We start from the raw sequence: 22,715 nt of genomic DNA, 5'->3' as shown, positions 1-22,715 counted from the left end.
GGGGTTATGGTATGGGCAGGCGTAAGCTACGGACAACTAGGACAATTGCATTTTGTCAATGACAATTTGTATGCAGAGACACCGTGAAGAGATCCTGAGGACCGTTGTCTTGCCATTCATCTGCCGCCATCACCTCATGTTTCAACATTATAATGCACGGCCCCATGTCGCAAGGATCTGTACACAATTCCTGGAAGCTGAAAATGTCCCAGTTCTTCCACTGCCTGTGTACTCACCAGACATGTCACCCGTTGAGCATGTTTGGGATGCTCTGGATCGACGTGTATGACACTGTGTTCCAGTTCCTGCCAATATCCAGCAACTTTTCACAGCCATTGAAGAGAAGTGGGACAACATTCCACAGGCCACAATCAACAGCCTGATCAACTCTATGTGAAGGAGTTCTGTCACGCTGCATGAGGCAGATAGTCACACCACGCCCTTTACCTTTTTAAAAAGTTATCTTTGAAAACATGCATATCTGTATTCCCTAGTCATGTGAAATACATAATTAGGGCATAATGAATTCATTTAAATTGACTGATTTCCTTATATGAAATGTAACTCTTTGAAATTGTTGCATGTTGCGTTTTGTATTTTTGTTCGCCGTAAGTACCCATTACCCAGTTTCAAAGGATTGTTCCTGCAACTGGCTGCTTGTATGCTGATAATAGACTATTCTGTTCCTGACTTCACCATCTGTAGTAATGCTGTCTTTCAGGCTTCAGATCTGGACGGGGAGATAGACCTGTCTACGTGTTATAACGTCACTGAATACCAGGCTCAACGCAACTACGGCTTCCAGATACATGTAAGCCTCAATCACTCACATACAATCTCAGATTATTTAATGTAGTAATAATGATCTGATTTGCGTTTATCTAGCCATTTTTGTCACTTTTTATTATCAAAAAGCACGTTGTTGTATGGATGTAACAGCCCTTCACTGTCACCCAATAGGATAGCTGTTATTGTACAGTGTGAATCTAATGCCCTAGCTGTCCTCCTCAGACCCAGGAGGGCATGCACATCCTGTCGGCCATGACTGCAGGCATACGGAGGAACTGGATCCAGGCTGTCATGAAGAATGTCAGACCCTCCACCGCTCCAGACGTGGCTAGCAACCACAGCTCCTTCTCCCCACTGGAGGGGCTGGTTCAGCCGGACGTGACCCAGGACTCCCCTTCCTCCGAGACCTCGTCCGTGGAGCGTGAGCCAGGTCCAGGCCCTAAGAAGAGCCGGGCACGCGAGCGCCGACAACAAGGCCGCTCAAAGACCTTCGACTGGGGCGAGTTCCGACCCATTGCCCAGGCTTTGGCCCAGCAGCGGGCCCAGAAGGCTGAGCCCCTGCAGACTGACATAGGAGACCCCGATCGGAACCGGAGGAGGGAGGAACGACGGAGGAGGTATGAATCTGTGACTGGCTCCTCCAAGGACCAACCAGCAGGCTCCGAGGGCGGGAGGATGGACTTTGAGAAGGGGGGAGGGAGTGAAGGCAGCCCTGGGGGTGAGTGCGTGGGTCCCCCCTCACTGGAGAGGCAGCAGAAGGTGGAGGAGGAGATCGAGCAGCACTGGCAGCAGGTGGAGCAGACACCCATCAGGGATGAGAGGAGGGTACCTCTGCCCCCGACACTGCAGACCAGGGAGACGGCCGAGCTGGAGAAACTGCTGGAGAGCTACAAGAAAGGGGTGGGTGTTTTTATGGGAACCGAGATCAATGTCAAAGGTCAGAGGTAGGTCAGTGTTCACCTTGTCCATTGTACCTTGCCTCTCCCAGGTAGAAGAGCTGAAACTGCAGTTGGGGAGCTGTCACCAGCAGCTCCTGCACTCCAACCAGCACAAACAGAATCTGGAGGTCCAGCTGAGGACGGCTCTGGAGAGAGAGCAGCACGTCCGTTCTGGATACGTCTCCCAGGTAATCACCTCAGAGCTTTTCTTCTCCTCGGAGCTGTTCTATTCTCTATAGGCAGTCCTGTTGAGTTAACATTTCATGAAGTAAACCGTACAGATTGAGCAGTGTGTGTTTGTTCCTCTTTTCATTTCGTAACCTCCTTTGCATGTTGTATTTTTAATTGTGAGAAAACATCAAACTGACTGACATCAAAGCTACACAACGGCTCCAGAATGTTCCTTTGCATGAGTCCGTTCGTTGCATGTGAGGAGAAACTTCTTGTTTTTATGACTCCTTTTACAGCTTCTTGCTGATGTTTCGTTGTGTTTATAGGTAGGACAGATGTCGCAAACTCATGCATGTGTATCGAACGTTGATGCATTCAATTTAACGATTAACATTTAGATGGATAAGTTTCCTTTTCGGTGTTCCTGTGATGCTGTAAATGGCTCCTTGACTTCAACAGTACAGCCATAGGAGTTGAAATAATGACGTTTGGCTCAGAACTGTATAAAATAAGGCTGGTCTCCTGACGATTTTTATTTGAATGGATTTCAGATGTTTTGTTTTCTACTGCTGTTCCAGACCATGCCTTCTTCTCTTTACTGATGTGCGCGCCAGACCTTTATGCAAGATGATAGTTTTCTGTTGTATTTTTGCTTGTGTGTATGTGTGTGTTAGAGAGCGGGTCAGAGTGTGTCCGTATGGAGGGCTAATGTATGCTTTTTTTGAATTCTTCACCACTTATTGTGTAAATCTGAGTTTTATCAAAGATAGTTGGTTTGCTTGGATAGCTTGTGTAACAAATACAACTTTGATTCAGTTCAAAAGGGATGTTTTTGTGTTGACGGCTTTGATGTTTAGAAAGGGAGAGAATGTGGTTAGTTTATGCGGTCCTTTGCATTTTTTTGCTAAAGTAAAAAAAAAAAAAGTCATTTCAGGGGAAAATAATTAATTTCCTGTTCGTGTTGTTTTTACTTATTTTTGTTTTTAAGAAGCAATTTTCATGTTCATTACACTGATTTTAGTTCTGACCTGCATTGTTATTGCTATTACGCAATGAAATGCGATGTGATGAGTGCCTTTTTGAGAAATGTTTTGTGAAGAGCGGAAAGAATTCAGAAAAAGGATATCTCAAGAACATAGTTTATTCCAAGAACCTGGTATGCCTCCCATCTCTAATTAAACCACCTAGCTAGCACTAACTTTGCATTACTTACCCCATGAATTAACTCCTTAACCATTTAATGTGCATGCTAATTTGTGATTCACTAACCATGGCCATTAAATCTCTTTCCAGCGCTCTAATTCTCATAATTTGGCCTAATGATAGAAGCTGTAATGTTTTTCATCGTTATTGTTAAATGGCATAATGTTGAATTCAAAATTATATACGGTACCGGTCAAAAGTTTGGACACACCTACTCATTCAAGGGTTTTTCTTTATTTTTACTATTTTCTACATTGTAGAATAATATTGAAGACTTCAAAACTATGAAATAATGGAATCATGTAGTAACTAAAGTGTTAAACAAATCAAAATATATTTTAGATTCTTCAAAGTAGCCACCCTTTGCCTTGATGACAGCTTTGCACACTCTTGGAGTTCTCTCAACCAGCTTCATGAGGAATGATTTTCCAACAGTCTTGAAGGAGTTCCCACATATGCTGAGCACTTGTTGGCTGCTTTTCCTTCACTCTGCGGTCCAACTCATCCCAAACCATCTCAATTGGGTTGAGGTTGGGTGATTGTGGAGGCCAGGTCATCACTCTCCTTCTTGGTCAAATAGCCCTTATACAGCCTGGAGGTGTGTTGGGTCATTGTCCTTTTGAAAATCAAATGATAGTCCCACTAAGCGCAAACCAGATGGGATGGTGTTTCACTGCAGAATGCTGTGGTAGCCATGCTGGTTAACCTGTTGGGGATGGGGGCGCTGTTTAGACTATTTATGCTAACTTGGCTAATTTTTGAAACGGCTTCCCACAAAATCCTTGATCGTACAATATGCATATTATTATTATTATTGGATAGAAAACAGTCTATAGTTTCTATAGGAGTTGAAATTTTGTCTCTAAGTGGAACAGAGCCCATTCTACAGCAATTTCCCTGACATGGAGTCAGATTTGAGAAATGTTGGCCACTCTTCTGAACTCAGTTAAAAGGGCACTGTCGTTGCTATGACTATACGGACACTTCTTACGTCTTCCCCTGGATGCCTTTACGTGATGACGATTCCAACGGGGTCGATTGCACGTTCACAGGACCTACAAATGAAAAAACCCTGAAGCTAGTCATTCTTTGGGAGCTGCGTCATGAGCCTAGAGGACACCGGCGCGCACCTGTTCCAAGCGTTAGTTTAGCCTGTTATATTTCTCCGGTCATCTTTTCACTCGTTATAGGAGTTAAAAACATCATAAGGTAGTTAATTTAAAGCGTTTTATAGCAATTTATATCCGTTTAGTGCGATTTTGGGACATTTATTTTTGCAACGATGTGAAAAGTTGGGCACGCTTTTCAGTTCATCCCGAACGCAGTTGACATTTCCACATGGCAAGAGGACAGCTTTCCACCAAAAGATGATTTCTCCCAAGAAAGGATCCTTTGCCCAAGATACTGATGGAAGAACAGCTCAAGGTAGGACATTTTTATTATGATAAATCGTGTTTCTGTCGAAACATTTTAGTGGCTTCGGACGCCATGTTTTTTGACGTAGCATCGCTTGGCGCAAGCTGTATTGAAAAGTAAGGATAATTTAAAAAATGTAATTCCGCGATTGTATTAAGAATTAAATTGTCTATCAATCCCTGTCCACCCTATATTTTTTAGTCACGTTTATGAGTATTTATGTATAAGAGTAGATCACTGTCTAAGTGGCGCACAGACTTTTTCTGACCAGCTGAGCTACATTCCACATTGTCTAACCATGATTTTGGTGGCTAAATATAAACATTTTCGATCAAACTCTATATGGATTGTGTAATATGATGTTACAGGAGTGTCATCTGAAGAATTCTGAGAAGGTTAGTGAAAAAATTAATATATTTTGGCGATGTTTACTTTTATCGCTCACTTTGGCTAGAATCAATGCTGGGCTGCTATGTGCTATGTGCTATGCTAATATAACGATTTATTGTGTTTTCGCTGTAAGACACTTAGAAAATCTGAAATATTGTCTGTATTCACAGGATCTGTGTCTTTCGATTCGTGTATGCTGTGTATTTTTACGAAATGTTTGATGATTAGTAAGTAGGTAAACACGTTGCTCTAAGTAGTTTGTCTATTCCATTTGTGACGGTGGGTGCAATTGTAACCGATGCCATCTACCTGAAATATGCACTTTTTTCTAACAAAACCTATCCCATACCATAAATATGTTATCAGACTGTCATCTGATTAGTTTTTTTCTTGGTTAGGGGCTATAAATATCTTAGTTTAGCCGAATTGGTGATAGCTACTGGTGTTGGTGGACAAATAAAAGATGGTGGATTATGCTAATGTGTTTTTAGGTGCTAATGTGTACATCTTTACATATTGTGTCTTCCCTGTAAAACATTTAAAAAATCGGACATGTTGACTGGATTCACAAGATCTGCGTCTTTCATTAGCTGTATTGGACTTTAATGTGTGAAAGTTAAATATTTAAAAAAAATATTTTTTTTGAATTTCGCGGCACTGGTTTTTCAGTGGGGGTGGGGGGGGAGTGCCGCTAGCGCCACTCTCATCCTAGACAGGTTAAGTGTGCCTTGAATTCTAAATAAATCAAAGACCGTGTCACCAGCAAAGCACCATCACACCAACTCCTCCATGCTTCACGGTGGGAACCACACATGCGGAGATCATCCGTTCACCTACTCTGCGTCTCACAAAGACACGGCGGTTGGAACCAAAAATCTCAAATTTGGACTCATCAGACCAAAGGACAGATTTCCACTGGTCTAATGTCCATTGCTTGTGTTTCTTGGCCCAAGCAAGTCTCTTCTTCTTACTGGTGTCCTTTAGTAGTGGTTTCTTTGCAGCAATTCAACCATGAAGGCCTAATTCACACAGTCTTCTCTGAACAGTTGATGTTGAGATGTGTCTGTTACTTGAACTCTGTGAAGCATTTATTTGGGCTGCAATTTCTGAGGCTGGTAACTCTAATGAACTTATCCTCTGCAGCAGAGGTAACTCTGGGCCTTCCTTTCCTGTCGCGGTCCTCATGAGAGCCAGTTTCATCATAGCACGGTTTTTCCAACTGCACTTGAAGAAACTTTAAAAGTTCTCAATGTTCTGTATTGACTGATCATGTTTTAAAGTAATGATCGACTGTCATTTCACTTTGCTTATTTGTGCTGTTCTTTCCGTAGTATGGACTTGGTCTTTTACTAAATAGGGCTAGCTTCTGTATACCACCCCCTACCTTGTCACAAAACAACTGATTGGCTCAAATGCATTCGGAAGGAAATAAATTCCACAAATTAACTTTTAACAAGGCACACCTGTTAATTGAAATGCATTCCAGGTGACTACCTCATAAAGCTGGTTGAGAGAATGCCAAGAGTGTGCAAAGCTTTCATCAAGGCAAAGGGTGGCTACTTTGATGAATCTGAAATATAAAATATATTTTGATTTGTTCAACCCTTTTTTGGTTACTACATGTGTTATTTCATAGTTGTAATGTCTTCATTATTATTTTACAATGTAGAAAATAGTAAAAAATAAAGGAAAACCCTTTGAATGAGTAGGTGTGTCCAAACTTTTGACTTTATATTATGATTTCATAATGTTTAATTGCTCTGAATCCAGAGGGGAATAATTGATGTATTACCTAAAACAATTTAGCTAGCCTTTTTCACCCCTGCTGTGTGTGTTAACCAACTTTCTGGTCCCCTTTTCCAAGCTGGAGCGCCCTTTGGTTCTGGAGGCTGATATCGAGCCCCAGACGAAGAGGCCGGAACTGGTTAGTTCTCAAGCGCAGAGCTTAGCAAGGAAGTATCAGGAGACCAAAGAGCTCCTGCAGCTGCAAGAACTGAAAAAGCGTAATATGCAGGCACAGCTTGGCCTCTCGCTTTCCCACCTCTCCATCAAGGAACTTTACCTTTCCCACCCCCAAACAACAGCCCCTCTGGAAAGCCTGCCTTCCTCAGAGCCGCCAGTCAAAAAGACTGTTAGCTTTTTGATCGAAGATAGTGCAGACAGGATTCAAGAGCTAGAGGACTTGATATCAGGAAAGTCCCTGACTCTGAAGGGACTGGTTAGATTGCTACGATCTCACAGTGAATTCTGCCTGGAGGGTAGTCCGGAAATAGGACAACAGGGTAGTTGCCAGAGGCTTTTGGAGAGCTGGAAGTTTCAACAAGAGGTAGACAGCGAGACCATGAGGCAGAGCTTGGCCAGGGCGGGCGAAGGCATCCACAGTTACGAATCACTTCTCCTGGCCATGGAGGACATGCTAGGAAGGGATCAGAAGGTGGAGAGCCGGAAGACCCCTTACGGACCACTGTGTCAAATCGAAGACCACTCGAAAAGCCACGAGTTCACTGTACGGGCGTTGTCCCACAGGGTTGAACTTCTAAAGAGTGAAAACGAAGCGCTGAACCAGCGCTATCAGGAGATAGTGAACCAACTAACTGAGGCAGATAGGGAGATCGACAGGCTCAAAGCTGAGTTGATCAACCTGCAAGATGGGAAACAGCACCTACTGATCCTAGAGGAGCTGAACGGAGTCAGGGCCAGACTAGCAGAGAGCCAAGCCAATGCCGTCGACAGGGAGTTCTATGAGAGAGAGCTGAATGAGAAGTCATTGAAGCTTCATGAGGCCCTTGTCACCTTGGAGGTGCTAGAAAGCAGCCTGAATGACACGGAGAGAAGACTGCAGCTGAAAGAGGCCACTCTCAAAGGTCTGGGATTCCAGATGGCAGAGGAAGGTGCTCCTAAGGAGAAAGGGCAACTCAAAGAGCAGCTGGAGGCAACAGGGGCCAAGCTATTGGAAAAGGAAGAGCTCTGTAGAGAACTTCAAGCTCAGAACATTGAATTTCAAGCTAGAAACCAGGAATCGGAGGGAGTCCAGAGTCTGAAACTTTTAGAGGCAGAGAATGAGATTAGGATGTTGCGAGCAAAGTTGGGGGTAAAGGCAAAGTCGGCTAGGGGAGAAAGAGAAGTGATTGTTAGTGAAGACTTGATGCAGACAGGTGAGAGGAAGGTAGCAGACAAAAGTGTTATAAAGCAAGTAGTAGGTGAGATAAAGATGAAGTCTGAGGCCCTTAGTCGGGTGTTAGAGGTGTTAGTGAAGCTCGATGTTAGTGTGGAGAAAACACTAATTGATCTGAAAAGCTCTTTACATATCACAGACTGCCTTGGATACTTTGAAGAAGAGCCAGATGAAGTAAGTCAGAGAGTAATGAAAAGGTTGGTATTAGAGGCAGCGTTCTGGAGTGGTCTGTTGAACGCTTTAGAGGTTAGCCCATGCAAGACTGAAGGTGAACGTGCATGTAGTTTTGAAATGCGTGTGGTACAGCGTACGGTAGCTGAGAAGAGCATGTTGCTGTTGATGAACAGGATTTGTCCTCGACCCAAGATGGAAGTTGATAATGAGATGACTGTGACTGCACAGACCATGCGAGCAGACCTTTCGAATTGGTGCAGCTGGCTTGATAACGACACCAACACGCTCATTTTGAAAGATCTAACAGAGGCATTGCAAGAGAAAGTGTATTTGTTTAACCTAATTGCCTCCACCATTGAAATGTCCACGAATGACACCCTCCTGTCCTTGGTCCTAGCTAGCTTTGATTCCGGCAAAGTTAAGAAACAATGGTCTGAGCACCTTGAAGACGCAGCCACAGAAGCCAACATGGCCTATCTCATCAGCAGGCTGAAGTTCCAACACGAGAAAGAACTGAAAGAAACACAGGTTGAGAAACTTCAGATTGGCAACTCTGACTGTGCCAACTGCTGTCTATTGAGAGAACAGAACCGAGAACTCCAATCCAAATTGGCGGATCAACAGAACCATATGCAATGCCATGAAGGCACTATGAGTGAAGACACTAGACCAGTAACACACATTCAGATCGAAGGGGAGCCCATTGACTCCCTGGACAAGGCCATACAGCTGCAAGACATGGTAGCCAAGCACAAGCTGGAGCTGAGGGAGACCAAGGACGTCTACACACAGGTAACAGAAAATCTGCGACAGGAGGTGGCAAAGGTGTCCGAGATATTGCGTCTAGAACGTGAAGAAAACGTGAAGGAGATCGACTCTCTGACTGTCTGCATGGAGAACCTGAAGAAGAAACACGAGACAGAGAGGATCGTCCTACTGGAGAAGTTCCATCATCAGATGGATGTCACCCCAGGAGCAGGCTATCCCACTGGGGCAGAGGATGGGACGATGTCCCCTGAGACCTCCACAACCTCCGCCCTCAAGGAGCGCATCCAGGAGCTGGTGGCCCAGGTCTCGGCCATGACAGAGGAGATGAAGCGGAGGGAGCTTCAGGGCGACGCAGCTACTCTCCGGCTGAAATACGACAAAGACCTGGAGAATCTGAAGGTGGAAGCCGTTCCTTGTCCTTTCTGTTCCTCCGTCCGTGATGCCTTGTCTCCTTGTGGCACCCTCCAGACCCCCTCCTTACCTCCCTTACCCCCCCTTTCCTCTGTAGCCCTGCTATCCTCACTCTGCTTGCTTTCCTTTGTATATCAGTATCCTCCAGTGTTGCATGGTGACTAATCCACTGTTAGTGCATGTGGTTGTTGACGCTACTTGTGCGCTGAGGAACCCGTTTTGTTTGACAGGAAAAAGGTTAGTTAACCAGAACTTATTCTCCGAAATCCCAATTGGAACATTGTTTATGTGGGAGGCAACCCATCTGCTTAGGGAGACCAACCAGAACCTCTCTTACAGTCCCGTGAAAGTCAGGCTGACAAAGAATTCAGGTCATGTTATTTAGTGTCTATCAGCATATTTACACATCCAATGTGAAATTATCATCCCAGTAGGTATAGCTGCTGATGAAATGAATTCCTCGGAAGCTACAGTTTGATTTGCTTCATTACAGATTCCTTTCTTCAGTAGGCGTCGTATATATTAGAAGTGTCAAATACAAACGTTTGAAGCCCTTTTTAAAGCTGTCCACCTATTGTTGTCCTCAACAGATACATGATTTAGATAATCGGGTGGACATTTTGTTTTTTCTTGAGGAGGAAGTTTAAATGAGCTGCATTTGAAGGTGCATGGGGCTTACCTCTTTTCTCTTTTTGATGTGCTTTAACTGACAACAATTAACTTTTCCCCCTTCTGACATGCTGAATGAACTTATAATAATTGACAGGCTATCAAAACATTGCAGAATGCTTGAAGCGTAGACATATTTGCAATGCAGATGCTTCTACACCTGCATTGCTTGCTGTTTGGGGTTTTAGGCTGAGTTTCTGTACAGCTCTTTGTGATATCAGCTGATGTAATAAGGGATTTATTTGATTGATATTTACTTTCTTGGAAACTTCAAAAAAGGTATATTAACCACATTCCACCATGATCATATACCTAGAATCTTTGGTAATGTATGTGAACATATAGTTACCCAGATGTTTTTATACGTCATAGATCCTGTCTTTTGTTTTATTATTAATTTAGACTACATAGAATTCATGTATAAAAATTAAAAAAAACGTTGTCCATTGTCATGGTCTCTACATTACGTTGTAGACGTTTATAATAATTACACAGGTCATTTATAATCAGGCTCCAGCTTTATATGAATCGTTTTAAGAGCTGTTGTTTTCTGCGTGTTTATATTAGGCCTGAATAGAGACGATTTCTAAGCAGATGACATGGGTTCTCCTACTCCGGTTTAGAACACAGCTTGGGAACACAGTTTGGGAACACAGTTTGGGAACACAGTTTGGGAACACAGCTTGGGGACACAGCTTGGGAACACAGCTTGGGAACACAGTTTGGGAACACAGCTTGGGAACACAGTTTGGGAACACAGTTTGGGAACACAGTTTGGGAACACAGCTTGGGGACACAGTTTGGGAACACAGTTTGGGAACACAGCTTGGGGACACAGTTTGGGGACACAGCTTGGGGACACAGTTTGGGAACACAGCTTGGGAACACAGTTTGGGGACACAGCTTGGGGACACAGCTTGGGGACACAGTTTGGGAACACAGCTTGGGGACACAGTTTGGGAACACAGCTTGGGAACACAGTTTGGGGACACAGCTTGGGGACACAGCTTGGGGACACAGTTTGGGAACACAGCTTGGGAACACAGCTTGGGAACACAGCTTGGGGACACAGCTTGGGAACACAGTTTGGGAACACAGCTTGGGAACACAGCTTGGGAACACAGTTTGGGAACACAGCTTGGGGACACAGCTTGGGGACACAGCTTGGGGACACAGCTTGGGAACACAGTTTGGGAACACAGCTTGGGAACACAGCTTGGGAACACAGTTTGGGAACACAGCTTGGGGACACAGCTTGGGGACACAGTTTGGGAACACAGTTTGGGAACACAGCTTGGGGACACAGCTTGGGGACACAGTTTGGGAACACAGTTTGGGAACACAGCTTGGGGACACAGCTTGGGAACACAGCTTGGGAACACAGTTTGGGAACACAGCTTGGGGACAACGCTGGGGGACACAGCTTGGGAACACAGCTTGGGAACACAGCTTGGGAACACAGTTTGGGTACACAGTTTGGGAACACAGCTTGGGGACACAGCTTGGGGACACAGCTGACATGAGTCGACATGCGCTACACCAGGTCTTTTGTTGTTGCTGCCGGTGATGTAGTCTTTGTATTGTTGTTGTGTGTGGAGACGGACGGGTGGTAGCATTTTTGCGGTCCTCTTAACAGTAATAAACTTGTAATATCAGTAATACCGTTTTAGCAGTGCTCTTCCTGGTCCTTGAGGACAGGTTTCATCCCTGGAACACAGTCCCTCCAGTCAGACATACTTTATTTACATGTACTTGTATACTATACACCAGCCACTCCCCTAAACAGGAAATGGCCCCCACGAACGCACTTAGACACACACACACACACTAAACAAAGGGCAGGTGTTGCTTGCTGTGATGTCACAGTAGGAAGTGCCCCCAAATATCCAGCCAGTTGGCTCAGTCTCAAAGTTTGTTCCCTCCTGGGCCAGTTTCCTGAGCGCTGTGAAAACAGACTTTTTAGGAATAGAGAGAGGGAGCATAGGACAGTACTCAGATTAGCAGCACTGAATAGAGGACGGAAGTAGGTTTTGGGTCGAGCTGGTCGGGAAGGCCATTCAAATCCCCTCTTGCGGAAACATGCACTGTAATTATAATAGCATTGTGAGTGGCTCTTTCTGGAACCGTGTTGATCAGACCCTCCCCAGCCTTCTTTCTCTATACCGCTAAAAGGTGTTGGTGCGAAGCTGCCAATCCTGCCTCATTTGACACAGACAGGCTGGCCCAGGGACAGTACGATGGAGACACACCAGACTCCACTGTCTGTCTGTCCCCACAGAATCAGCCTATTATCCAGTGTTCTATTTGGTGTCATCTTAACCTCCTACATTCCACCAAGACATCCCCAATATAAACAGATTAGACGTTTTTCACATTATAGACGGCTAACAATATGACGCACTATGACACAAACTCAATTTGTAATAGGTGTTTTATGAGCGAGCGGCCCGGATTTCACTTGGCTTCAAATCTTGGCAGCGGTTGAATACCTTCACTGTTGCAGGGATAATTTGGCTACAGAACACAGCCTTCTCAATCACATTGTGTTCTCGCTGCCTACGCATTTCTTCAACGTATTGTGTATTCTGTACCAGAGGCTTATGTTGTTAATAGCTAAAGTAGCTAGCTTGGTGTTTGTCGTCAGTGATCAGTGAATAGATGGTCAGCAGTTGGTGGCTGGGGTCAGGAGTTCTGGATCAGAGTTGTTTGGGCTTTAACTAGATCCAGAGTTTGACCAGGAAAAATACTCTATAACTAGGGTCCAGAGGTTTTCCTAGTCAAGTCACATGGTCAGGCAAGAAACTCCTGGCCCTATAGCTTATGGTTTCATGTAGATTCACTTTTCACTGATTCCCCTCCATTGATAGGCCACCTGTGAGAGGGGCTTTGCTGCCATGGAGGAGTCCCACCAGAGGGTGATTGAAGAACTGCAGAGGAAAAACCAGAGAGCGCTGGAGAACCTACACGAGGAAAAGGAGAGACTGCTAGCCGAGGAGACTGCCGCTACCATATCCGGTCAGTAGTAATTGCGATAGCAGCTAACGCTAACCCTATCAGCAGTAGCACCTTGGTAATCATATAGGCCTAGTGTCCCATGCTAGCAGTACCATCAGGCTAACATTAAGTATTTTGTTCACTTGTGTACACAAATCCACAATTGTGAGTTACCATGGTCTTTGGGTTCTGCTTTCTAAAACAGTGGATTTTCTTTCTAAAACTACACGATTATCTAATGTGGTCCGGCTACGCTTGATGATCTCTCCTAAATAACAACGTTCTTTGTTTTGGTTGTCCCAGCAATCGAGGCGATGAAGAACGCCCACCGGTCGGAGCTGGAGAAGGAGCTGGACAAGGCCCGCAAGTCCAACAGCAACACGGAGAACGCAGACATAGAGGAGATATGCAGGCAACACGAGTAAGTTAGCATATCATTATGACAAGATGGCACCGACTGACACGTTCGCCGTGTTGCTAGCTCCTAGCCAACTTTGCCGTCTTTCGTTTATTTTTGTGTTCTTTTTTACTTTATTTGCTCAAAATGTTTCTAGTATTATCTCCTGACCGACGAGCACTCCTGGTCATCAGATCGGCGGTTACTCGCCACAAATTTGACAGATTCGACTTTCCAGAACTGGACCCTTTGTTCAGTTCTCCCAAAGCAGTTCCATTCCTTCCAGGAGCCCTACCAAAAAGAGAGCTAGCGTTCTAGTCAGACTAAGGAGAAGGGCAAATCACCTAATGCTTCCTAGTATTTTACTAGCAAATGTACAGTCTCTAGACAATAAGTTACAAGCTCAGAGTGAGGATTTCCTACCAACGGGACCTGAGAGACACACATAATTTGCCTCACTGAAACGTGGCTCACGTGCTGGATCCGGCTATCCAGCCTGCTGGGTTTTCCATTATCGCGTGGTCAGAGGAATCTTTCTGGGAAAAGTAAAGGGGAAGGCATTTTCATCATTATCAATAACTCATGGTGTGACTGTGGTAACTTACAATTCCTCGCAACTTTCTGTTCTCCCGCTCTGGAATACCTCCCGATTACATGCCGACCCCACTATCTCCCAAGATAATTCCCAGTGGTTATAATCACGGCTGTATACCCCCAGCACCGATCCTCCCATGAGGGCCCCCGCTGCTGTAGAAGACTGTGAGCTCTAGATCTCTGCGGCTGACGTCAGTAAGACCTTCAAGCGTGTGAATGCTCTCAAAGGAGCCGGTCCAGACAGTAACCCCGGCAACCTCCTCAGAGCATGCGCAGACCAGCTGGCTGGAGTTTTCACGGACATATTCAACCTCTCCCTGTCCCAGTCTGTGATCCCCACATGCTTCAAGATGTCCACCATTGTCCCTGTACCCAATCAAGCGAAGGTAACCTGCCTAAATCACTATCGCCCTGTAGCACTCACTTCTGTCATCATGAAGTGCTTTGAGATGCTGGTTCCAAGAACCAAATCAGCTCCACCTTACCTGACACCCTGGGCCCACAAAAATCTGCATACGCTCCAACATATCCACAGATGACGCAATCGCCATTGCCCTACACACTGCCCTATCCCACCTGGACAATGTGAGAAAGATGTTCATCGCCTACAGCTCAGCGTTCAACACCATAGGCCCCTCCATGCTTGACACTAAGCTCAAGGCCCTGGGTATGAACACCTCCCTCTGCAACTGTACCCCAGGTGGGGAGGGTAGGCAACACACCTCTGCTACACTGACCCTCAACACGGGGTCCCCCAGGGGTGTGTGCTCAGTCCCCTCCTGTACGTCTGCATGGGCACGTACGACTCCAACATCATCATCAGGCGACTGAAGAGATTCAGCATGTGTCCTCAGATCCTCAAGAAGTTCTACCGCTGCACTGTCGAGAGCATCCAAGACCGGCGGCATCACCGCCTGGTACAGCAACTGCACCGCCCTCAACCGGAAGACTCTACAAAGGGTGGTATGGACTGCCCAATACGCTCCCTGCCCTCCTATTATATCTACAACAGGCGATGTTTGAGGAAGGCCCGGAAGATCGTCAAGGGCTGCAGTCACCCGAGCCGTAGACTGTTTAGTCTGTTACCATCTGGGAAACGGTATCGGAGCATCGGGTCTCGGACCAACAGGCTCCGAGACAGCTTCTACCACCAGGCCATCAGACTGCTGAACAGCTATGTCTCCCTGCACAGACCTAAACCTTAGAGCCTATTGCACCAGCCAACTGTAGATGTGACTGCACCTTTTATACCTGTTGGAAACTAGATGTGACTGCACTTTTTATACCTGCTGTAAACTAGATGTGACTGCACCTTTTATACCTGCTGGAAACTGTGGACGTGACTGCACCTTTTATACCTGCTGGAACCTGTGGACGTGACTGCACCTTTTATACCTGCTGGAAACTGTGGTCGTGACTGCACCTTTTATACCTGCTGGAAACTGTGGACGTGACTGCACCTTTTATACCTGCTGGAAACTAGATGTGACTGCACCTTTTATACCTGCTGGAAACTGTGGACGTGACTGCACCTTTTATACCTGCTGGAACCTGTGGTCGTGACTGCACCTTTTATACCTACTGGAAACTAGATGTGACTGCACCTTTTATACCTGCTGGAAACTAGATGTGACTGCACCTTTTATACCTGCTGGAAACTAGATGTGACTGCACCTTTTATACCGGCTGGAAACTAGATGTGACTGCACCTTTTATACCTGCTGGAAACTGTGGACGTGACTGCACCTTTTATACCTGCTGGAACCTGTGGACGTGACTGCACCTTTTATACCTGCTGGAAACTGGATGTGACTGCACCTTTTATACCTGCTGGAAACTGGATGTGACTGCACCTTTTATACCTGCTGGAAACTGTGGACGTGACTGCACCTTTTATACCTGCTGGAAACTGTGGACGTGACTGCACCTTTTATACCTGCTGGAAACTAGATGTGACTGCACCTTTTATACCTGCTGGAAACTGTGGACGTGACTGCACCTTTTATACCTGCTGGAAACTGTGGACGTGACTGCACCTTTTATACCTGCTGGAAACTGGATGTGACTGCACCTTTTATACCTGCTGGAACCTGTGGACGTGACTGCACCTTTTATACCTGCTGGAAACTGGATGTGACTGCACCTTTTATACCTGCTGGAAACTGGATGTGACTGCACCTTTTATACCTGCTGGAAACTAGATGTGACTGCACCTTTTATACCTGCTGGAAACTAGATGTGACTGCACCTTTTATACCTGCTGGAACCTGTGGATGTGACTGCACCTTTTTATAACTTAATTTTATAATTCTGTTTTTTTATATTGAAGTTCAAATCCAACCCAGCGCCATGGGAACGAAGGTCTGGGCAAAGCCAGTATGTCACTGTGACTGGCTGTGCCTTGCCAGCTGTAACCAGGGCAACCTGGAACTAAGGTGGCGACTGGTGACCTTGCCAAACTTGGAATTACAGACCGACACAGTTCCAGCCGTCTGTCTGGGGGTTTATTAAGGAACTGATTAGCAGCAGTCTGGCCCAGTCTGTCTAGCCTCTGAATACACTGAAGCTCCAGTGTCAGGCCAGAACTCAAATATGAAGGAAGCAGTTGCTGTACTGAGTCTGGTTCCTTACAATGTTTTTTCCTACTCACCCTACAAAATGAAGGAGTTTTCTAAGATCTGTGTTACTGTTTCCTTTGGTCAGCTATTATGATGGAAAAGTGTTCAGCGTGGTCTTTTGGTTGAGTTTCCTGAGTGGTAAATGTATGGTGTTGATTGGCTGAGTGTGGTACTGAATGGTAAATGTATGGTGTTGATTGGCTGAGTGTGGTACTGAATGGTAAATGTATGGTGTTGATTGGCTGAGTGTGGTACTGAATGGTAAATGTATGGTGTTGATTGGCTGAGTGTGGTACTGAATGGTAAATGTATGGTGTTGATTGGCTGAGTGTGGTACTGAATGGTAAATGTATGGTGTTGATTGGCTGAGTGTGGTACTGAATGGTAAATGTATGGTGTTGATTGGCTGAGTGTGGTACTGAATGGTAAATGTATGGTGTTGATTGGCTGAGTGTGGTACTGAATGGTAAATGTATGGTGTTGATTGGCTGAGTGTGGTACTGAATGGTAAATGTATGGTGTTGATTGGCTGAGTGTGGTACTGAATGGTAAATGTATGGTGTTGATTGGCTGAGTGTGGTACTGAATGGTAAATGTATGGTGTTGATTGGCTGAGTGTGGTACTGAATGGTAAATGTATGGTGTTGATTGGCTGAGTGTGGTACTGAATGGTAAATGTATGGTGTTGATTGGCTGAGTGTGGTACTGAATGGTAAATGTATGGTGTTGATTGGCTGAGTGTGGTACTGAATGGTAAATGTATGGTGTTGATTGGCTGAGTGTGGTACTGAATGGTAAATGTATGGTGTTGATTGGCTGAGTGTGGTACTGAATGGTAAATGTATGGTGTTGATTGGCTGAGTGTGGTACTGAATGGTAAATGTATGGTGTTGATTGGCTGAGTGTGGTACTGAATGGTAAATGTATGGTGTTGATTGGCTGAGTGTGGTACTGAATGGTAAATGTATGGTGTTGATTGGCTGAGTGTGGTACTGAATGGTAAATGTATGGTGTTGATTGGCTGAGTGTGGTACTGAATGGTAAATGTATGGTGTTGATTGGCTGAGTGTGGTACTGAATGGTAAATGTATGGTGTTGATTGGCTGAGTGTGGTACTGAATGGTAAATGTATGGTGTTGATTGGCTGAGTGTGGTACTGAATGGTAAATGTATGGTGTTGATTGGCTGAGTGTGGTACTGAATGGTAAATGTATGGTGTTGATTGGCTGAGTGTGGTACTGAATGGTAAATGTATGGTGTTGATTGGCTGAGTGTGGTACTGAATGGTAAATGTATGGTGTTGATTGGCTGAGTGTGGTACTGAATGGTAAATGTATGGTGTTGATTGGCTGAGTGTGGTACTGAATGGTAAATGTATGGTGTTGATTGGCTGAGTGTGGTACTGAATGGTAAATGTATGGTGTTGATTGGCTGAGTGTGGTACTGAATGGTAAATGTATGGTGTTGATTGGCTGAGTGTGGTACTGAATGGTAAATGTATGGTGTTGATTGGCTGAGTGTGGTACTGAATGGTAAATGTATGGTGTTGATTGGCTGAGTGTGGTACTGAATGGTAAATGTATGGTGTTGATTGGCTGAGTGTGGAACTGAATGGTAAATGTATGGAGTTGATTGGCTGAGTGTGGTACTGAACGGTAAATGTATGGTGTTGATTGGCTGAGTGTGGTACTGAACGGTAAATGTATGGTGTTGATTGGCTGAGTGTGGTACTGAATGGTAAATGTATGGTGTTGATTGGCTGAGTGTGGTACTGAATGGTAAATGTATGGTGTTGATTTACTGAGTGTTTTCCTGTGTTCTCTCTCTTTCCCTCTCTGTCTCTCTCCCTCTTTCCCCTCTCTCTCTCTTTCCCTCTTGCCCTCTCACTTTCCCCGCTCTCTTTCCCTCTGTCTCTCTCCCTCTTTCCCTCTCACTTTCCCCGCTCTCTTTCCCTCTGTCTCTCTCCCTCTTTCCCCTCTCTCTCTCTTTCCCTCTCACTTTCCCCGCTCTCTTTCCCTCTCTCTCTATCTTTGCCTTTCCCTCTCGTTCTCTCTCTCTCTCTTTCTCCCTCTCCCTCCCCCATCTTTGTTGCAGAGAGGAGCTGTGTTCGTTCCAGAGGGAGATCGAGGTGCTGTCTGAGCAGTATTCTCAGAAGTGCCTGGAGAACGCCCACCTGGCTCAAGCCCTGGAGGCTGAGAGACAGGCCCTCAGACAGTGTCAGAGGGAGAACCAGGAGCTCAACGCACACAACCAGGTACACACACACCCAGGCACTAATAAACACCCAGGTTAATAGTTCTCACACTTACCATGACATCTAATGTGCCTTGTGTCTGTAGGAGCTGAACAACCGTCTAGCTGCAGAGATCACGAAGATCCGCTCTATGGCCGCTGAAGACGGGGGTGGAAACACCTGCAACATCACACATGGGAAGGAACTGTACGAGCTAGAGGTAAGCTCCGCTCCAGGTGAACATAAGATTGGACGATTTGAAGTCTTCCTGTTTGTTGAAAGGGGACATTGCTTTTATACACAGCTGAAGTTTACCCCTTAAATCTTAGCGTTTTGATCTTTCCCAGGTGATGTTGAGGGTGAAGGAGTCCGAGGTCCAGTATCTGAAGCAGGAGATCAACTCTCTGAAGGATGAACTCCAGGCCGCCCAAAGAGTAAGACCCAAGTTACCTAAAACAGCTTTTTATCACTTTTCATTGTATTTTATGCTATTTTCTCATTTTATGCTGAGGTTGTATTCCTCACCCTACCACCTTAAACGATGTATCATTTGTCCCTCCAGGATAAGAAGAATGCGACGGACAAGTACAGGGACATCTACACAGAGCTGAGTATCGTGAGGGCCAAAGCCGAGCGAGACCTGGGGAGGCTCAGAGAGCAGCTGCAGCTGGCCCACGAGGCACTGGGGGAACCATCACTGGAGGAGGTGGAGAGGGCAGGAGGATATGGTAGGAATACAGAACACTTTCTAGCCTTCTGCTACTCCATTTGTGTGTTCCAAATGGAACCCTACTCCCTATCTAGTGTTCCAAATGGAACCCTAGTCACTATCTAGTGTTCCAAATGGAACCCTACTCCCTATCTAGTGTTCCAAATGGAACCCTAGTCACTAGCTAGTGTTCCAAATGGAACCCTAGACCCTACTTAGTGTTCCAAATGGAACCCTAGTCCCTACTTAGTGCACTACTTATGACCTGAGCCCTTTGTTTCAGTCTTAACACGTTTGGTGGTTGTTTCACTCATAACCAATGTGTGGCAATGCCTCCAACATTTGCATTTGGTCTCTACATTTACATAAGATGTCTCACAGTCCAGACTGTCTCTGACCTGCAACCCATTGACCTCCTTACAACAACCAGCCAGACAAGTAGATGTATTACAGTAGTGTCTATAGTATACTGTACATAAGCTGAACTAGACACTTTTTCCCCCCAGGACTTGTCTTTGAAGTAGTTGTCTTCTCTCTCCTCAGATATCATGAAGTCCAAAAGCAACCCTGACATTCTCAAGATGGCGGCCGCTGCCGCCAAACGCACCGAGCGCACCATGAGGTCAAAGGTATAACTTATTAACGCCTGAGTAAGACATCTTAATGTGTTTTACGCAATCGAGAAGTCTCCCCACAGCTGAAGGTTGTGTGTGTGAGAACGTTCAGTTGGAACCAGGTGCCATTGAGCTGTGACACACTGCCACCTTCAGGTTAACTACTGCATTACACTGCAACTTTTGAATTCCCCACCAGGTGAATGTACTGTATTGGGTGGCTGCATTGGCCATATGAACATACAACACTTTTGTCATATTACTCTAAAAAACCTTTAAACAAATCCCTTTGTGCTATTTGATTGTGGGTTAAAATGCTTCTATAAAAGAGAAGTGTACCAACATGTGACGAGATGGGTCTCCCCCAAAGCCCCTTCTCGGTCTGTGTCTGGTGACATGCCCATGGCCAGTTAGGGCTGCCTGAGAACCTATAGGCCTACATTTCTCCTTATGGTCACATACCAAACCAGACTACCACCAATAGCAGTGTATCCATTGGTGTACCACCATTTTGTTTATGTGTTCACCCTTCAGCAGTGTGTTACCCAGGAATAATCACTACACCCCCTTTCTGCTCATTCTAATGGTCTCCAACGTCCTTCTGGGTGTGTATAAAAGACTTGCATTATTATTCCCCACGTTTATGGTACGGATGAGGGGTACGGATGAGGGGTACGGATGAGAGAAAAGCCCTCTGCATTACTAGACCCTCTGGACTCTTGTTCTTTCCCTCCTCTGAATCTCACACATTAACAGTCAAAATCACATTTTGATTATGCGTTTGAATGGGATCACCTGGTTTTGGTACCAGTGGGCCTAGAGAGAAGTATCAGTTTTACCAGTGACAGAAATTAGTGCACCTCTCTGTTTGCATCGATCTGCTTCCTCGTCAATGATTCAGTCCTGTCTACCTGAAACTCACAGTTAAACCCGACCACGGTCATTAACAGTCTTTTCTCCCCCCCCCAGAGTCTTAAGGAAGGGCTGACTGCTGAGCAGCGACTCCACCTGTTTGACAAAGACACTAAGGAGTTCTGACAGCGTGGCCTACGTCACACCGCTCCAGGCACCTTGCAGCATGTTTAGAAAGGCCACTCTATTTTACCTCTGTGATTACGTATTTAGAAACACACTGGTCACCACACACATGTCGTGTGTGTATATATTAAAAAATAAAACATGGTATGAAGATTTTAAGTTTATGTCTAGACTCATTCCATGCACTTTAGTTACTGTGACATTTTGGTTTTTGGTTTTTGTCTTACAGTAAATTCTCTGTACGGTTTTTAATGAGGCGTCTATCATCTAACAAAGATGGCCTGTAAGCTACTGTTTGGACTCCTTAGTCTGTGTTAATAGCCAAAGGATTAAGTATGATGTTGTAAAGGCTAAACACAACTGCATAATGATGATGATGATGGAATAATTACTTACATAAGCATAACCGTAGGAACAATCTTGCCTTCAGGCCTGCGTGTTATGCTAGGTGAGGTCAGTGTTCACATGCTGTCGTTTCCCCTCTATCCCCTTAACAAAGCTATGGAAAGAAAATGTTTGCCTGCATCATTGTACAAGTAAACTATCTGTTACGTTGGATGTTGCTCCTTCATTGCCTGATGTGTGGACTTGTTATATGATCATTATTAACATCATAGAATGTTTTCTGAAACAGGACAATTTTAAAATGACCCCTGGAAGGCGACTGCTGAACGCATACAGAACGAATGGGATTATCTGATTTATGATATAAATATATTTACATTCTTCTCTCTGTAATCGTATTGGCACAGCTGTATGGGAGGATGATTTGTTGGAGTCGGTTATGTCTGTAGTCTTGTTCAGTGGCAGTCCCTTTGTATTTATTTATGTGGGGGGGTTTTGTCTCACATACCAATCCCTCTGTATTCTACTGTTGTAAATATACAGCCAATGTATACCAACTGACAAACGGTTTATTAGCAATAAATATTTTTGCACCCTGTGTTCAGTTTGAGTGTTTTAATCTACTAAATTGTGTTAATCTTTCTCCAAACCGATTTAAAACTAATTATACACCGGAACACTTTTCTCTCAAGGGCCCCAGTCAAGTATTTTTATTTTTTTTCCTGCTATTTAATTGATCAATTGCCCAGAGAGAACACTTATAGGGCCTATTGAAAGTCTACACAGCCCGTGCACATACTTCACATTTTGCTGCCTTTAAAATTAAAAGGCATTCAATTGGATTTCTTTCCAACAGATCTACACAACCTCCACTGTTTCAAAATGAAAGGAAATTAGACATTTTTCCGAATATTTTTTAAAATATATAATAAATCTTCCCTCGTGAAAAAGTACTACTGAATTACTACACAAAACCTATTCGTGCAGTAGTGAATGTGTAGTTCATGCACTACTCAAGATATACAAGTAGAGTTTTGCTGTGTTCAGTAGGAAAACACTAGTTTCCAGT

General features: G+C 44.9%; 1 protein-coding gene across 3 annotated transcripts in view; it reads left to right on the top strand.

The window, feature by feature from the left end:
• LOC139570000 (myosin phosphatase Rho-interacting protein-like) overlaps positions 1 to 22,244 on the top strand; it is a 79,866-nt gene extending 57,622 nt beyond the window's left edge. The window contains exons 11-22 of one of the 3 annotated variants that reach the window (XM_071391421.1): positions 722 to 811; positions 1,012 to 1,689; positions 1,778 to 1,915; positions 6,772 to 9,423; positions 12,972 to 13,119; positions 13,402 to 13,519; positions 18,802 to 18,961; positions 19,047 to 19,160; positions 19,288 to 19,374; positions 19,503 to 19,668; positions 20,193 to 20,278; positions 21,233 to 22,244. In XM_071391421.1, coding sequence (XP_071247522.1) covers positions 722 to 811; positions 1,012 to 1,689; positions 1,778 to 1,915; positions 6,772 to 9,423; positions 12,972 to 13,119; positions 13,402 to 13,519; positions 18,802 to 18,961; positions 19,047 to 19,160; positions 19,288 to 19,374; positions 19,503 to 19,668; positions 20,193 to 20,278; positions 21,233 to 21,301 — 4,506 coding nt within the window. In that variant the 3' untranslated portion in view covers positions 21,302 to 22,244. The remainder of the gene's footprint in view (positions 1 to 721; positions 812 to 1,011; positions 1,690 to 1,777; positions 1,916 to 6,771; positions 9,424 to 12,971; positions 13,120 to 13,401; positions 13,520 to 18,801; positions 18,962 to 19,046; positions 19,161 to 19,287; positions 19,375 to 19,502; positions 19,669 to 20,192; positions 20,279 to 21,232) is intronic. The other 2 variants (XM_071391422.1, XM_071391423.1) reach the window with 2 other exon arrangements.
• The last annotated feature ends 471 nt before the right edge of the window (positions 22,245 to 22,715 follow it).

Source organism: Salvelinus alpinus, chromosome 3 (genome assembly GCF_045679555.1).
Source record: "Salvelinus alpinus chromosome 3, SLU_Salpinus.1, whole genome shotgun sequence".
In the NCBI taxonomy this organism is placed as follows: domain Eukaryota; kingdom Metazoa; phylum Chordata; class Actinopteri; order Salmoniformes; family Salmonidae; genus Salvelinus; species Salvelinus alpinus.
This window is presented reverse-complemented; position numbering and strand designations above follow the sequence as displayed.